The following is an 18,840-nucleotide window of genomic DNA, read 5'->3' as shown; positions in this document are numbered from 1 at the left end:
GAGATAGGCGTTATATTCCTTCACATCTTTCTTTACCAAAAACAAAAAGCGCCCCGATTCCTCCAGCTCCTTCCCTTATTCCTTCTCCCGGGAGCTCAGAGAGGGAGAAAGAAAGAGAAAGCATATGATTCCAAGCACTTACTTAACAAGCAACAACTGAATGTAATGTGCGCAAAGATAAAGTTCTCCTCCACACCCCCTTTCACCGGATTCAGCACGAAAGATAAAGCGATGGCCACAAAGTGTTCATTCCATGAAGTGCACAGCAGTTTTAGTTTATGCTCCTCATGACCGGCCATCATTGCTCACCATGCCCAGCTGATGCTCGACGAATCTAGCAGCGACTTGGAGAAACAGATAAGCACCAGCATGCCGCAGTTGAACCGGAGCCAAGGTACATATATCATATCGTGGGTGGGTACCATTTGCTTCCCTCAATATATAAGTGAACAGAAAAGACTTATAATTGGTAAGCACATGGATTCCCTAAACTACTCTGGAGAGGACTGGTTGATCCAGATAACAGCAACCCAAATGTACAAATAGCAAGCTATAAAGAACAACAAGGGGTGTTATCTTGGATTGGACCACTCCTATTAGTTACCTTTAAAAGAATAAGCTTGTCAAACTTTTCCTATGCACACGGTCGTGCAGTATCAAAATTACAGTTGATTCTACTTGATTTACTATATATGAACAATTTTGTAAACTTCACGTCAATTTTTCCACCAAAAACAAGAGGGGGCATCCTGCATCTGTGATTTGCAGAATAGCCTGAACATCAACTTGATTGCAGAGCAAATGAAAGGGTAAGATGACCACATGTTATATTAAAATCTCACCAATTAGAGTGAACTTAAATTATTATTATTGAACTGTGCCGACTACTCTCTCCATAATGAGAACTTTGTTCCCAAATTACAGAGGAGTATTCTGCACAACTTTTACTTTATGCCAGTTGAACCTATCTATAACTGAACTTGATGCATTTTCTATCAAAGCATGGAGAAGACAAATGATGGAAGTGAGACTGTAAGAAAACAGTCAGATGTACAAGGACGTATGTAAAGGAAAGGCAACATAGAGCACTGAAATCAAGAAGCTAAATCGTAAATTTCAAGCTTACTTTATGTGCCTTATGAACTACTCCCTCCGTTCCTAAACATAAGTCTTTTTAGACATTCAAATGGACTACAATATACGGATGCATGTAGACATACTTTAGAGTGTAGATTCACTCATTTTGTTCCGTATGTAGTCACTTGTTGAAATCTCTAGAAAGACTTATATTTAGGAACGGAGGGAGTAGCAATCAAATTCAGAAGACCGCTTCACACACATGCACATCTGATCAGATTCGCCTATCTACTTTAATTTTTCCTGATAGCTGAACAAGTAAAAAACTTACCAGAGGAGACAAAAGGGAATCATATGCTTATTCCATACTTTGCTTTTGTGCAGTCCCAAGAAAGGCATCTGTAATAGAATGAGTTCCTTCTTCGCTTTATTTGCAGGCAAAACTTCATCCAATTCTTCTTCTAGATGCATTCAGTCAATAAGAAATTTAGCAACCCCGTTCTCATATGAACCAATAAATATATGCCATAATAAACTGTATATCATGTTCGAGTATGCTGAAAATACATAAAGCAATACCATATGTGATTATGAAAATGCAGAATCATAACCATAAACCAATGCTGACCAAGTACAGATGCCCACAATGTAAGTGCAGTGGACAGTGGAATTAGTTCTAAGCAAGCAAGATGTAATCCAGGAATCAAGTAAAGACAAAACTACAGCCACCGCCTAAAAGCTGTCCAGAGAACAAGGTTCCCTCCTTTTCCTATAAGGCTGAATAAATAACATGACCGCCTCTAGTTTCCTCCCCTTTCATGTGTGCCAAGTGAAAGCAATATAAACCATATTTGATAGTGCAGAATGAGAATGCAGGAGTGTTCTGGGAATTGTCAAATAAAAAGATTTGTGCGCATAGGGTCCACAGGTACCTAAAGGAATAAGGATAATATCTCTTTTCAGTTGCTGTGAAGATTGGGTCAGGCTCAAGTGTTTCTTCCAACGATTCGAAATTCTTTCCTCAGTTGCCTGCCTTATAAGACTGGTGGTACCTGCATAAGATCTTAATATGAGTAGTCGTAGAGGCGTACTTGTTTAGAGCATAGGTCATCTCACTCTCAGCAAATAGAACTTCAAGGTTTGATGAACAACCCCCCTGATTACCAGAAATAGAGAGCTCATACAGCTGCAACAGACAGTTCCTACAAGGATTGTGCAGTCACAAGCATACATCACTACTAACAGGAACTGAAGAGGTACAAGTCTACGGGATGTGTCAAGTGTCATGCATGTGAAGTTTAGTTTTGCTCGATATATTGCTACCTATCCTAACCTGCAATATGTTTATGTCAGATGTATCATCATCAACAACAGCTCCAGAGCCACAACCAGCTCTTGGCTTCTAGGCAGACTTTTCCTTCAGAGAGGCACTTACTTCTGCAAGGAGGAATTATTCCAGGAGAGTCAGGGCTTATACTCTCAACTGATGCTAAGCCCAGGTTAAAATGGACCCCTGAGCTACATGATCGTTTTGTGGAGGCAGTAAATCAACTCGGCGGACCAGACAGTAAGTATGCATTGGAACAGTTTTGCCATAGAAGCAACTGTAATGATGCTAACATCTAAACACTTCAATTTCCGGCAGAAGCCACCCCAAAAACCATTATGAGGCTCATGGGTGTCCCTGGACTAACATTATATCATCTTAAGAGCCATCTCCAGGTATCCATAGCATTTTAATACAGTGTTTTCTTTTCTTTTTTACAGAAAAAATATATCATAATTTTCCGCATACATTTCTTCAAGCAAGATACTAAATTGTTTTGTCTTTCACCTAGAAATACAGGCTAAGCAAAAATCTCCATGTTCAAGCCAATGTCGGAAATTCAAGAACTGGTAAGTATAGCGCAATCATGTTATGAGCCTATCATTAAGCTTGATGTTGAGCGTTTTTTTTTTCCATTCACCAGCCGTAGGATGCACCATAGCAACAGAGAAACAATCTGAAGGAAATGGATCGCCAGTCAGCCACCACCTTAATACGCAGACAAACAAGTAAGACATAAATGAATCTATTCTTGTGCGTGTTTACAGAAGGTAACAAATTGCTATCTTATCAGATCAATGCACATAGGTGAAGCTCTACAGATGCAAATTGAAGTGCAGCGACGGCTACATGAACAACTGGAGGTACAAAAGTAGCATAATATAAACTATATTACTTACAAGACTCACTTTTTACATCCCTTTGCATAAATATGAGCTATACCTGACTAATGCATTTAATGGATTACTTCTTGCTAGTACTATAAGTCCATTATGGCTGACCATCCAATAAATGTATGATGCATATATATATTATCTAGAGACTATACACTAGAGACAGGAAAAGAAAATAGCTACAAGAGCACCACGGATATATACAACTACATACAGAAAATTCAACAAAAAATTATGGACGATGGAAGCAAAGAGCACCATGAAGCAAGACCAACTTATCTTTCTTTTTTTGAGCCTCAGACCAACTTATCTTAACCATCATTTGGTATTTTAGTATTTTATTAGAAGTAAACTTCAAAGGTTGTGCTAATATCATTTTTTAAAATACCGATATTTTCTTCTTGATATGTAGAGTAATGAAAGAGCATGTAAGAAAAATCAGAAAATTTGTGATTAACTGTAAATCTTTAAGGCAACACTTTCTGTATATTCCGGTGTGAAAATATTGGAGCTGTGCTCCTTTGCACTGCATGTACATGGTCTTTCTATGTAAAATAATGCTTATATATGGTAGAAGTTCACCACAGCTTTAATTCTCCTGAAGAGAAGAAATAAATGGTGTGTTACTAAAATAGTGATGGTCTGGTATCTAATGCGTAACAAATTAATGATGCCCTTCAACAGGTGCAAAGACACCTGCAACTCCGGATTGAAGCACAAGGGAAGTACCTACGATCAGTGTTGGAAAAGGCACACGAGACACTTGCAAAGCAGAATACAGGCTCGGGTGGTCTAGAAACTGCAAAGATACAACTATCAGAATTGGTCTCAAAAGTATCAACAGAATGCTTCCATAATGCTTTCACAAGCTTTGAGGAGATTGAAGGATCACAGATGCTACGAAGGCAGACCATGCAGCTTGGTGATGGATCAGTTGACAGCTGCTTAACTGCATGCGAGGGCTCACAAAAGGATCAAGATATCCTGTCAATGAGCCTTTCTGCTCAAAAAGGAAAGGAGATTGGAGGCATGGCATTCGATCTGCAAATGAAAGAAAGAGGACACGAGGATTTGTTTCTCAACAAGCTAAGCAGAAGGCCTCCAAACCACCAAGAAGGACAAGAGAGGAGAGACAGCTTGAGTATGACATACCAGGCAACGAAATTGGATTTAAACATGAATGACACAAATAATGGAACTCAGAATAGCAAGAAATTCGATCTAAATGGGTTCAGCTGGAGCTAGGAAACACACAAGACAAGAGTGCCAATTTCATAGTAGCGAGGTTATGTGAAACATAATGGTTCTTCCATTGACATGCATCCCACTGGAAGACCTGGAAAATCTTTGCTGTCAGCCATCGCAGTTCACCGAAATAAGTGATGGAACTTGACAATAAGATGCTTCTTGCAAGCCACATAAGTAGGCCGTGTAGATTCCAGAGAAAGTATTCGAGAACTATGTTCGTTCACCTTTATTATATGCTTTGCTGTGATTCTGTACCATAGAAATACCACGAATTTTGCTGCAACCCCATGCCCAGGAATGATTTGCATTGGATTGGTAATGCTAACTAAGGAACTTATCTTTTGCCTATTTTTTCTCCCATCAGCAATACGTCATGCAAAGGCTGTATGCGCGTCAAGCCATCAATACACCGGAGAAATCCTCTCCTACTTTACCTAAAATGATACAAGTAATTAATAATGTGTCATTGCCTGACCCTGCTCACATCTAATGGATCTGCAAGACTACAACCCATACATATATAAGGAAAAAAAGGTTAAATCCCTACACGGCTACACCATCCGTGCGCCGGTCCAGGCTTGATCAGTAAAATACTGCGAGGGACTTGATCATCTATTTGCTATCACGAATAATCGTTTGCGGCGACGCACAAATCCAACCCGCAGTCGCTGAAACAACGGCTCCAGTTGCTTCCAGGAGTCACGGAATCCATGAATAGCCCAAAACAAATCGCAATGCTTAGGGGGGGGGGGGGGGGGGGGGGGGGGGCGGGGGGCCATAGTTGGACGCCGCTTCTTCCCCTCTCAAACTCCTCCTGGAAATTATCCCGATGGCAGAAATAACTGGAGAAGATGAAAAACTGGGACCTATCTATCTCCATCTGCATCCATTTCAGAAACCCAAACAAATTGATTTGGAGCTCGGCGCGGAGGTTGATGCGCACGGTGGTTCATCGCGGAGGAGGGTTTGCCTTCACCGGTGGTGAAGACGGCGATGCGAAGAATGTGGGCCTGATTGCTAGTCATCTCTTTCCCCTGGCAATAATAAGCCCACAATAGCTTCTCCTCAGGCCCTCAGGTTATCCTGTAAGCCCACTTGACCCATAAACGTATACGCCCTCGCCTGAAGCACGGGCGAGATGGGCCGGCACCGGTGCGCTGAAGGCCACAGCCTCGTTTTTGTTTTCTTTTTTGCTTCCTTTTGATTTACTTTTGTTTACAGTACTTCTAAATATTCTAGATCAAATATATTAAACAAAATCAAATATATTACAAAAAGCACTTTATATAAAAAAATTGAATAAAATATTAACAAAGCATTTAAAAAAGTTAAATATGTATACAGAAAATGTTTCTATTGTACATAAAAAATATACAATGTGTGTGAAAAAAGTTGATCATGTATTTAAAAAATATTAATAAACCTTTGTATTGTTTTAAAAAATCATTTGAAAAATGTTTCGATAATTCTAAAATATTAAATGTGTATGGAAAAAATGATGAACATGTATTCAGAAAAATGTTGAACATTTATTCAAAAACTGTTAATCATGCATTTTTAAAACTGTTAATCAAGCATATGAAAAATGTTAAAGTGTATAGAAAAATGTTGACCATGTATCAAAAAATATTACGTTACGGGCCAAGTGAATGCATCGCCGTGTGTAAACTGAAAATCCCTGCATTCTAAAAAAAAACTGAAAACCCGTTGCAATTTGCGAGTGAGTACTGAAAGTCAACAGAGATCCTCGCTTTCACGGAAGAATTTGGCTGCCTAATTCAGTACTCTCGACACTGATGACTAGCTAGCTTAATTATATCAATGGTACTTTTCATTGGGGCACTCTCAGCTTTATTTTAGTATATTTATTTACATTACACGGTGATTAGTCTGTACGTCAACTTCCGTTATCTTAAGCTCCAACCTCCTGCTTTTTACTGTACTAGTTAGCAGCATAGTTATCAACCGATCAAGTCGTAAAGTAACCTTTAACCATGTTTTCACTAGCTACTGAGTTATATGCACCCTCTCCGGGTGATGACATCACCGAGGGATTTTTCGATGGCAAGTTGTGTGCTCCTTTTTTCTGCATAGTATGCTCCATCGGCTCCTCCTTTACACTTTCACTACTTCGTCCTTGTCCTCGAAAAAAAAGGAACTTTTGGCATTTAGATTAGGACATGCGCCTACCTTGTCTTCCTTGTAGAAAAAACATGCTTGTCTGTCATGTAAGACCCAAGCCGTTCCTAGCTTTCTTTGAGCGTGTGCACATTGCCGTTTCTAGTGTATTCGCTTGGACATTAGTGTCGGGGCGCATGGAATTGAATCACTCAAAGTACTGGGAGTACTCAGTACTTGAAGCTTGTTCAATCTGTACTGCTAGTGCTAACCAGTTACTAACAGCAATAAGCTAAAAAAAAGGTATTGACAGCAATAGTATGTATACACGAAGTTGAAAGTTAATTCAACGAACGAACTCAATGTTAGGCAGATTGAAGAACCAACAGCTAGCTGGTGCATACCTGTACCTGAACATTCTTCCTATTCAACTGGGACATTCTTCCTATTCCAGATTGCGACCTTCATGAGTTGGATGAGGCCATCTCTGAGGAGGAGGTCAAAGCCGCAATTTTTTCATTGCCAAGCGATAAGGCACCGGGTCCGGATGGCTTTACCGGGGCCTTCTTCAAATCTTGTTGGACCATAATTAAGGCTGATGTCATGCTGGCTATAAACCGGTTCTCAAATCTCCATGCCTCCCATTTGCACTGGTTGAACACTGCGGATGTCGCCCTTATTCCGAAAAAGGATGGTGCTGAAGACATCTCTGACTTTCGCCCCATTAGTCTGATTCATGGCATCGCGAAGATCATCGCCAAAGTCATGTCCAACCGTTTGGCTCCCCACATGAATGACCTTGTTTCCCAAGCTCAAAGCGCCTTCATCAAAAGAAGATGTATCCATGATAACTTTATGTACGTTCGCAACCTGGCCCGACGCTTTCACCGCAAAAAAACCCCGGCTCTGCTCTTCAAGCTTGATATCAAAAAGGCATTCGACTCGGTCAGATGGGACTTCCTCCTCGACTTGCTGAATCACCTGGGCTTCCCACCTCGCTTTCGAGGCTGGGTCTCGACCCTCCTGTCTACTGCTTCGTCGAGGGTTCTTCTCAATGGTGTTCCTGGATGCCCAATATCACAAGGTTGTGGCTTCAGACAGGGGGACCCCCTCTCCCCCCTCCTCTTTGTGCTTGCAATTGACCCTCTGCATCATATCCTTCAAAAGGCCACTGAGCAAGGCAAGTTGCACCCTCTTGATGGAAATGCGATGGTTATCCGTGCCTCCTTATACGCGGACGATGCTGCGGTCTTTCTTGCGCCAATTAAATCCGAGGTCAAATTTTTTGCGGAAACCCTTGCCTGTTTCGGTGAGGTCACTGGCCTGATCACAAACTGCTCTAAAAGTATGGTTGCCCCCATCAGATGTGATCACTTGGACCTTGATGATATTCTGCATTCCTTCTCGGCTAACCGATCTACCTTCCCGCTGAAGTATCTTGGATTGCCTTTGTCGGTCAAGAGGTTGAATAGGATTCACTTTCAGCCCCTGGAGGACAAGATTGCGTCCAAGCTTTCTCCATGGTTGGGCATGCTAATGGCTTCTCCGGGAAGGGCTGTGCTGGTCAAGTCTGTCATCACGGCCATTGCCATTTATTATATGACAGCGTTAAACCTTCCAATTGAGGTTCTGGAAAAGATTGACTCTCTTCGGCGTGCCTTCCTTTGGGCTGGTTGTGACAAGGTCACCGGTGGCAAATGCAAGATCAACTGGGAACAGGTCTGCAAGTCCAAGGTCCATGGGGGGCTAGGTATCCTAAATATGAGGAAGTTTGCGTCCGCGCTTCGTATCCGTTGGCTTTGGGCAGAATGGTTGGATCCGGTAAAGCCGTGGGTTTGCTTGGGTAACCCCTGCGATGAGAATGATAAAAACATTTTTGCTGCTGCCACCAAGGTGTTGCTTGGCAACGGTATTCGTGCTTCCTTCTGGGAGTCTGCTTGGCTAGATGGCATGAGACCCAAAGACATCGCCCCGAAGATTTTTGACCTATCAAAAAGAAGGGGATGTTCGGTTCAGAAGGCTTTGGATAATAACTTCTGGGTCTCTCAAGTCAAAACAGACGGGATCACCTCCGCTACACACCTGACCGAGTTCGTCAACCTTTGGGAGAAATTATCTGTGGTGCAACTCAACCCTGACGTGGCTGATTCTATCTCTTGGAAGCTTTCTAATGATGGCTCTTACTCCGCGTCCTCGGCCTACAAGGTCCAGTTCCTGGGCTTAGTTGACTCCAACATGCAACAGTTGGTGTGGAAGATCTGGGCTCCCCCCAAATGCAAATTCTTTGCTTGGCTTGTGATCAATAATAGGATATGGACGGCCGACAGGCTCCAACGCCGTGGATGGCCTAACTGTGATCGCTGCCCCCTCTGCAAGCAAGTTCAGGAAACCGCGGCTCACCTCCTTTTCCAATGCCGCTACACGGTTCGAGTTTGGGAAATGATCAAATCTTGGCTTGGCTTGGTTGATGTGAACCCTACAGCTTGGGTGACGGTCCATTTGGTGAAAGCCTGGTGGAACCTCATTGACTCCAACGCATCGTAGTCTCGACGGGCGATGATGTCTCTTATGATGTTGATCTCATGGGAAATTTGGAACGAGAGGAATGCACGCGTCTTCCGTAACACCGCGGTGCCGGTTGGGGTTCTTGTTGCAAGAATCAAAGATGTTTCAAAGTGTTGGTGCCTTGCAGGGGCCAAATATTTGAGTACTGTAGTGCCGCGAGAGTGATGTCTTTGTAATTCGGCCTTTGGCCAAAAACTCTAAACCTTCTTCTTAATCAATGAAAGTGGCAAATCTTTTGCCCAGTTTCAAAAAAACCTGTACCTGAACAGCCCGAAGGCGCGCCCTACTAGTACCACTATTCAAAGCAACACAAATTGACTATCTTGGCAGAGAAATGCTTTTCATCTACTGCCCGTGTCCAGGGCAGGAAGATGCCAAACAAAATTTGGCAAGACGAGGAGACGAAGGAAAGCGCCGGCCGATAGAAAAGCGCGAGAATGTATCCTGTGCACCGATCCCATTTGTGCACCCAATGCACCAGCAGATTCATGACCCTTGGATGAAAAAGTAATGGATCAGATTTTGGTCAAAAGTTGGACTATACCATTTTTACAGATACAACTTCCCAGTTTGTACAAACTAATCCGCACTCCACAGCACACACCCCTATAAAAAAATCTGTACGTGTATTTTTCTGTCCGAACACAAAATGGTTCATATATTCTGAACCGGATGTTCGATTGAAGATCCGTTTGAACTGTAATTTTTGTCTTGGCGAGATCTTTGAAATAAGATCAATGTTGAATATGTTTCGGAAAATTATTATTTTTTGCTTCTTTGAAGCTTGACTTGGAATTTGATGTACTGGAAAAATGTGAACATAGGACACACATTTGAGAAAGATGCAGATATTCCTCACCGTAAAATTATAAAACGTGTAAATATTTCAGTCAAGTTTCGAGTTTAATTCAAAGCAACAAAATATTGATTTTGATTCAAAGATCTCATCAAGTAAAGAAGGTAGTCAAAATGGTTCTGAAATCAGACATTTAGTTCAAAAAATATGACCCCTTTTAGTTTGAAGCAAAAAAGTAAACACACAGATTTATTTTGATCGGAGTGTGTTCTATGCAGTGCGGGTTAATTTGTACACACTGCAAGGTTGTCTCTGCAAAAAAGGTATAGTACTACTTTTGCAAAATCCGGTCCATTACCTTTTCACCTAAGGGTCCTGAATCTACCGATGCATTGGGTGCACAGATTGGATCGGTGCACAGGATACATTTTCAGAAAAGCGCCACCCGACCGACATCTCGCGACCTTGGTTCAGGCTTGAGAGAGAGTGAGCAGTACTGGATCCAAAGCAAAGCCAGCTCCAAAGCCGTGTATCGACCCGCAGAATTGCACGAAACGACTCAAAACCGTGTAGCTTTTTCGGGGGAAATCACAAGGGACGAACCGATCCACGCGCTTTTCTTGCCGATAGGCTACAAGGGGCGGTGGAAGGGGGCAGGGCCAGGTGCTGCCGGCCGGAGTCGGAGCCGACCGGTTTGACGCGCGGGCGACACATTTGGGCACAGCTACTACGTCGGCACGACCTGCCGCGCGTATGGAGATTCACCGGCCTGCATGTTCGTTTTATTCTGATGCCCTGCTCTGCGATCTGCGGTATGTTCAGTGCATCACCCGTTCGTTGTTAGTCCCATGTTATGCTGGACTTACCCGGAAAAAAAATTCTGGACTTAAATTATTTTGGTCTGACGCATGTGGGTCCATGTGCAATATGCACTCCATAGCTAGGTGCGAGTGTGCTACGGTATTTATTTTTTTCTGCCAAAATAACACCTGTATCTCTACTCTTATAAAAAACAGAGTTGGTGATAATGATGTGCCTGCCATCCTGCAATATAGACCGTCCGATCTATATCCGACGGATAGGAAGGAAACTATAGCAATTTTGCAAAAAGATACCCACACTCCTCTCCACATTTGCAAATAAGGGCTTCCCTCGTTCATCCTTCTCTCCCACAAGATAAACTAATCATACAAATGCATCTTGATGTTCCGTGCAACGCATGGGCATCTTGCTAGTTGCTACAAAATTTAAGGATTACAATCTTGTCCGACAATATTCAGGACTTCCTCTGAACCAAGTGCGACAGTATTAACACTACTTCGTCACGAATGCGTATTTAGACAAATCTAAGACAAATAGTTTGAGACAAAGGTACTATAAAGCAAATTTAAAGGAAACAAGAAACCGATAAATCTTTTTTTTGCCAAAAAGATGAGATCTACTCCCTCTGTCTCAAAATAAGTGTCTGGACTTTGTACTAACCGTAGAACAAAGTTGTACTAAGTTTGAGACACTTATTTTCGGACGGAGGGAGTATTATAAAAGTTCATCAATAGTACAAAGCATCTCAAACATAATAAAAATTACATTGAGATTTTGAGATGACCGAACGATCACTACTAGGGCCAAAACGAGCCGCAGACATGCCGGAGCCGGCTTGACCATGTTGATGACAGCTGAGAAGTCTTCGTGCACGTTCCCTAAGGACCAGCGCCTTGGAGCTGCAATCATCGTTGTTGAACCCTTGCATAGATTTTGAAGCACCTGACACCAAATCTCGCCACATGACGAGAAATTATAACCTCACCACCCCAAAGAGACAATAGGAATCTACGCCGGAGCTCTGTCTACTACGTTCAGACGGACAAACTTGACGAAGATCGGAGCCCGAAGGACGAACTCGAAGAAGAAGCTTCGCCATCTGCCTTAGCACTGCACCTGCCAGGACTAAAAAGGCCTAACTTATACTAATAACTGGACCAGAAGTACCGGAATTCCCCTCCCCGTTACCGACCGTCGAAGCGGGAGGCAGAGGGGAGGCGAATCCACGGGCCCGCCGGTGAAATCTAGAGGGGAGAGTTTGTCCTAGTCGCCTAGTGTTATGGGAGGAAAACGACACCACACTTGTAGCGACCAGACCTCAAATGGTCTGTGCTGCTGTGCACCAGTGTCATCCCTGGATCAGTAATGCTGACACGCACAGTACAAATGGAGGATTTATAACAGAGTAGCAATCACACACTTATTACATCGAATATCTCCGAAGAGATTAAATATGATAAACATGGCTTAAGGCCATCTAAAACGATAACAGCGGAAGACTTGGAAGATAAGTGAGTCCATCAACTCCAGCGGCATCACTGAGTATAAGACCACGACCTAAGGCACCTTACTCGTCGTCTGAAAAGTCTGCAACATGAAACGTTGCAGCCCGAAAACGGGTCAGCACATAGAATATGCTGGCAAAGTAGCACATAGAGAAATAATGAACAATAATAATGCTATACTACATGCATATATGGCTGGTGGAAAGCTCTATGGTTAAGTTTTATGCGAAAAGCCAATTTTTCCCTACTTCAAAGGAATAAATTTTATTTAACTATCAAGGTGGTTGTTAAACATTGAGAAGGTACCTCCAACTCAATCCCAATTAAGTGTCATCATTAACCCACAAAATTAATTAAAAGTAACATGGTGATGAGATTCAAATGATAATCCAGGTACTAGATACTCAAGTTGTCCATAACCGGGGACACGGCTAACCATGATTAGTTTGTACACTCTGCAGAGGTTTGCGCACTTTTCCCCACAAGACTCGATCGCCTCCGTTTTATTTCTCGCACTGCATGGTGTTTGAGAAACGGATGACCGAGACACAGTCTTTCAGGAACAATCACTCTTTACTCCGGGTGGACCGGTACACCTACTTTCCCCTACATCTGCTAGCCCACCTCTTCAAGAGATCATGTAACCTACTCAACTATGCTAGAGCCCATAATAGCTTGTGGCTGCACACGGAAGTTTCTAGCATGAATAATCTTATGATCCCTTTGAGCCTGGGTGGCGGTCCTTATACAAACAGACAACACTGGATTCTCCAGGTGCCTCAATCCACCCAGATGTGAGTTTTAGTTGCCACCTTAGGTAAATCATTATTAACAATCTCACATCTGTCATGAATATCTCTCAAACCCAAATCCACGTCTACGAGCATAGCATGGCAATATAATAGCAACGTAGAAGTAACTCCCAAGGGTTTGATAAGAGAACAGGTAATAGGTACTACCTCAACTACTTCCCAAAACCCACAGTTTAATTAGATCCTAATCATGCAATGTTTGAGGAATAGATCTAATGCAATAAAAACTGGGTATGGAAAGTATGATCAAAGTGTTACTTGCCTTGCTGATGATCCGCGAAACCTAGCGATTCGAAGTAACAAGCGGCACACTCCGGGTACTCTATCGCAAACAAACAAGCAAACAATAAGTACTCATCTAATGCACAGGTAAAACTCGAATGAAAGATCCAACCAGAAAGTTCAACTTAAGAACTCCGGTTTGCAAAAAGAATCAACTCAAAAGAAGCAACGAAAGTCAAACGGCGAAAGAAACAAGCTTCGTTTACTAATCTGGATCTAGGTCAAATTTTACTGTAGTAAAAACTTGTTTGAGTAGGTTAAACGGAAAGAGAATTTCGAGACGAAACTCTAGGCGCTTGAATCGCCTGATTCCGATAAACGAGCGAGAAGTTAAACAGAAATGAAGATTCGATCAGAAATCGAATCTGAGAAAATAGCGGAATAATCCGACGAAAAAGAAAAACGGACGAACGGTTAAAGAACGGACGTTCGTTAACAGAGAAAAAACTGACGAACGCGTTCGTTAAAACGAACGGTTCGGTGAACGCTCGCAAAATAATAAAACCGAAAAAAACCGATCTAGGGTTTTTTTTAAACGAATGGTTTTTTTTAAGAAAAACCGGCAACGAACGGGGCAGTACCTCGTCGGGGGCGGGGCTCCGGCGGGGCTCGGCTGCTCCGGCGAGGGCGGCGGGGTGCGGCGGTTGCGGCGGGGCTTGGGGGGGGGGGCGCGGGGTGGCGAGTGCGGCGAGCGGCGGCGGCTCTGGCTTCGGCTCCAGCGGCGGCGAGCGAGGCGGGTGCGGGCGGCGGCGGGAAAGGTGAGGTGAGAGGAGGGGGGCAGCAGCTTGGGGGAGGGGCAAGGTGCGGCGACGGGGTTCCCGTGTCCGCCATGGACACGGCGCGACGGCGGCGTCGTGCGAGGAGAGGACGACGCGGGGCGGGCCGGCCTGCGGCTCGGCTGGGCTCGGCCTAGTCGGGCGCAATGCAATTTTTTTTAAATACGTTCCGCGGAAAATAATTCGTAGAAAAATAAATAAAAGTCCAAAAAAGATAAAACAAATTTTCCCCGTCTAGTTAAAAAATCTAGAATAGGGTGAACATTTTTTTAACACAAAATAAATTTTTTGAAAACATGCAATATTTTTTAATGCTATTAAAATTGCAAATAAAATCCGAATAAATTCAAATAAATGATTTTAACACTTTTTCTCCAGTATTTCAATTGTTTTGGAGAAGTCATATTTTCTCCTCTCGTTTTTTTTAAAATGAAATATTTTTCCGGAGAGAAAATAATTAAAACCAAAATCCTCGTCTTATTATTTGATGAAAATCAAATATGAAAATTCGAGAAAATCCCCAACTCTCTCCGAGGGTCCTTGAGTTGCTTAGGATTTATCGAGGATTTGTCAAAATGCAATAAAACATGATATGCAATGATGATCTATGTATAACATACCAAATTGAAAATTTGGGATGTTACAAACCTACCCCCCTTAAGATGAATCTCGCCCTCGAGATTCGGGTTGGCTAGAAAACAGGTGGGAGTGGTCCTTCCGTAGATCTTCCTCTCGCTCCCAGGTGGCTTCATCTTCCGTGTGGTGACTCCACTGGACTTTGCAAAACTTGATAACCTTGCTGCGGGTAACTCGGCTGGCATACTCAAGAATCTTAATTGGTTTCTCCTCATAGGTCAAATCACTTTCCAGCTGAATCGCTTCCAGTGGCACAGTATCTCTCAGTGGTATCTCAGCCATCTCTGCGTGGCACTTCTTCAACTGGGAGACGTGAAATACATCATGAACTCCAGACAATCCTTCGGGCAATTCCAGCTTGTAAGCAACCTCTCCCATACGTTCCACAACTCTGTATGGTCCGATAAAACGGGGCGCTAACTTTCCCTTAACTCCAAAGCGCTTCACTCCTCGAAGTGGTGATACTCGAAGATACACTCTGTCTCCGACTTCGTGAACTGTCTCCTTTCGTTTAGAATCAGCATAACTCTTCTGCCTGGACTGGGCTACCTTGAGCCTATCGCGAATCAACCTCACTTTCTGTTCAGACTCCTCAATCAAATCTGGTCCAAACAACTGACGGTCTCCAACTTCGTCCCATAACAACGGTGTTCTACACCTCCTTCCGTACAAGGCTTCGAAAGGGGCCATCTTCAAACTGGTCTGATAACTGTTGTTATACGAAAACTCCGCATATGGCAAATTGTCGTCCCAACTAGATCCATAATCTAGTGCACAAGCTCTCAACATGTCCTCCAAAATCTGGTTGACTCTCTCGGTCTGTCCATCTGTCTGCGGGTGAAAAGCTGTACTAAATTCCAGCCTGGTTCCCAATGTTTCATGTAACTGTTTCCAAAACTTCGAGGTAAATTGGGTTCCTCTGTCTGATACAATGGTCCTCGGAACTCCATGCAAACATACGATCCTGGTCATGTATATCTTTGCCAACTTAGCACTGGTGTAAGTGGTCTTCACTGGAATGAAATGAGCCACTTTCGTCAAACGGTCGACTACAACCCATATTGAGTCATAGCCTGAACGAGTCCTGGGCAATCCTGTGATAAAATCCATGCCTATTTTATCCCACTTCCATTCGGGTATCGGCAATGGTTGTAGCAATCCTGCTGGCTTCTGATGCTCTGCCTTCACTCTCTGACATACATCACAAACTGCTACATACTCCGCAATATCCTTCTTCATTCCAGTCCACCAGAAAGTATTCTTCAGATCCAAATACATCTTGGTATTCCCTGGGTGAATCGAGTACGGTGAATCATGGGCTTCTTGCAAAATCAACTTCCTGATCTCCGGATCATTTGGCACATATACGCGGTCCTCAAACCATAAGGTATCGTGCTCATCCTCACGAAATCCCTTGGCTTTTCCTTTGCTCATCTTCTCCTTTATCTCTTCAATCTCCTTGTCTGTCTTCTGAGCTTCTCTGATCCTTTCCATCAAGGTAGACTGAATCTTCAATGTCGCTAAATAGCCTCTTGGGACTATCTCCAAACATAGCTCGCGAAGGTCCTCGGCTAACTCCTGAGGTAGCTCTCCTGTCATGAGGGTGTTGACATGACTCTTGCGGCTCAACACGTCTGCTACTACGTTAGCCTTTCCTGGGTGATAATGCAATCTCATATCATAATCCTTAATGAGCTCCAACCATCTCCTCTGTCTGAGATTTAACTCCTTCTGCGTGAAAATATACTTCAAACTCTTGTGATCCGTGTACACCTCACAATGGTTTCCGATGAGAAAATGTCTCCATGTCTTCAATGCATGCACCACGGCTGCTAATTCCAAATCATGCGTAGCACAATTCTTCTCATGGGGTTTTAAGTTGTCGTGAAGCATATGACACAACTCTTCCTTCCTGCATAAGCACTGCTCCAAGTCCTCGACGAGAAGCGTCACAATAAACTTCATAATCCTTGCGTTGATCTGGCAGAATCAACACTGGTGATGTAACCAATCGTTCCTTCAACTCTTGGAAACTAGCTTCACATTCCTCAGTCCAATTGAATTTGGTGTCCTTCTTCAATAGCTCAGTCATGGGCTTAGCAATCTTCGAGAAATTCTCGATGAATCTCCGGTAGTATCCTGCAAGTCCAAGAAAACTCCGGATTTCCCAACTGTCGTGGGTGATTCCCAACTTGTCACTGTGTCAACCTTGGCAGGGTCCACTGCTATTCCTTCTACAGAAATAACATGTCCGAGGAATCCAACTTCCTTCAGCCAAAATTCACATTTGCTGAACTTGGCATATAACTGATGTTCTCTGAGCTTCTCAAGTACCAATCGTAAATGCTCCTCATGCTCTTCCTCATCCTTGGAAAAGATTAAAATATCATCAATGAACACCACGACGAACTTATCCAGAAATTCCATAAACACTTTGTTCATCAGGTTCATGAAATAGGCAGGTGCGTTAGTCAGACCAAATGACATAACGGTATACTCATACAATCCATATCTGGTGGTAAATGCCGTCTTGGGTATATCCTGCTCTCGAATCTTTAACTGATGGTATCCTGATCGTAGATCGATCTTGGAAAATACTTTAGCTCCTTGTAGGCGGTCAAACAAATCATTGATCATCGGCAGCGGGTACTTGTTTTTGATGGTCACTTCATTCAATCCTCGGTAATCAACAACCATCCTCAGCGATCCATCTTTCTTCTCCACTAGAAGTACTGGTGATCCCCAAGGTGACGAACTTGGGCGAATATAGCCTTTATCCAGTAACTCCTTGATCTGCTTCTTAATTTCCTCCAAATCCTTTGCGGGCATCCTGTACGGTCTCTTAGATATTGGCCCTGTGCCTGGCAAAAGTTCAATCAAGAACTCAATGTCTCTATCTGGTGGCATGCCTGGTAACTCTTCTGGAAATACATCCGGGTAATCCTTCACCACTGGTACTTCCTCCTGTACAACTCCTGATAAGGAATTCATTTGAGTCCTTTTCGGCATATGCCGGGATACATACTTGATCCTTTTTCCTTCCGGGGTGGTAAGCAAAATTGTCTTGCTGGCACAATCGATGTCCATACAACGATAGCCAATCCATTCCCAAAATCACATCCAAACCTTGCGACTCCAAAACTATGAGGTCTGATGGGAAAACATGCCTACCAATGGCCAATGGTATCTGAAAACATCCTTGGCTGGCCATATACTCTGCTCCTGGCGAGGTTACTAACATAGGGGGTTTGAGAACTTGGGTGGACATCTTAAACTTATTCACGAATCCCCTTGATATGTATGAATGCGATGCACCAGTATCGAAAAGAACGGTTGCAGTAAATGACTTAACCAAAAACTTACCTATTACTGCATCCGGCTGAGCTTCAACCTCCTCCACGCTCACGTGGTTCACATGTCCTTTGTTGAACGGGTTCAGCTTCTTCCCAGAGCTTCCATTGCCATTTCCATTTTGGGCTTCAGGACAATCAGTTGCATAGTGTCCAGTCTTCTGGCACTTGAAACAAGTAATGTGGCTTAGATCCCTCTTGGTTGGGGTGGATGGGTTGGTGCGGTTCTGTCCATTGCTTCCTCCATTCCCATTACCATTCTTGGAGCCATTATGGTTGTGCGAACTACCTCCTCCATGGGTATGCTGAAACTGTCCTCCCGGCTTCGGGGTAAATCGTGGCTTCTGCTGAGCTCCGGAATTATACTTCCCTTGTCCATACTTCCTCTTACGGTTTTCAATCTGCTGTTGCTTCCCTTCAATCATGAGAGCTCTGTCTACCAGCTCCTGGTAGTTGTTGAAGGTTGCTACCATCAACTGCATACTCAGTTCATCATTCAGCCCTTCCAAAAATTTCTCCTGCTTGGCAGCATCTGTAGCAACGTCATCAGGTGCATAACGTGCTAACTTACTGAAATCCTCCACATACTGGCCTACGGTGCGTCCTCCTTGGCGTAGGTTGCGAAACTCGCGC

At 43.3% G+C, this 18,840-nt stretch overlaps 1 protein-coding gene across 2 annotated transcripts; it reads left to right on the top strand.

The window, feature by feature from the left end:
• Positions 1-927: 927 nt before the first annotated feature.
• LOC109776057 (myb-related protein 2) lies at positions 928-4,890 on the top strand. 2 transcript variants are annotated; one of them, XM_073496657.1, is made up of 9 exons: positions 928-1,060; positions 2,245-2,333; positions 2,431-2,644; positions 2,723-2,799; positions 2,916-2,973; positions 3,048-3,132; positions 3,172-3,174; positions 3,710-3,791; positions 3,982-4,890. In XM_073496657.1, exons 1-9 carry the CDS (start codon positions 1,003-1,005, stop codon positions 4,540-4,542), a joined length of 1,227 nt encoding a protein of 408 aa, XP_073352758.1. In that variant the 5' UTR covers positions 928-1,002; the 3' UTR covers positions 4,543-4,890. The 2 variants fall into 2 exon arrangements, with proteins under 2 accessions (XP_073352758.1, XP_020190332.1); XM_020334743.4 differs by lacking the exons at positions 928-1,060; positions 3,172-3,174; positions 3,710-3,791 and adding an exon at positions 3,198-3,267 and having other exon boundaries at positions 1,963-2,333.
• Positions 4,891-18,840: the final 13,950 nt, after the last annotated feature.

The sequence above is a fragment of the Aegilops tauschii genome, chromosome 4 (genome assembly GCF_002575655.3).
Source record: "Aegilops tauschii subsp. strangulata cultivar AL8/78 chromosome 4, Aet v6.0, whole genome shotgun sequence".
Taxonomy (NCBI): domain Eukaryota; kingdom Viridiplantae; phylum Streptophyta; class Magnoliopsida; order Poales; family Poaceae; genus Aegilops; species Aegilops tauschii.
This window is presented reverse-complemented; position numbering and strand designations above follow the sequence as displayed.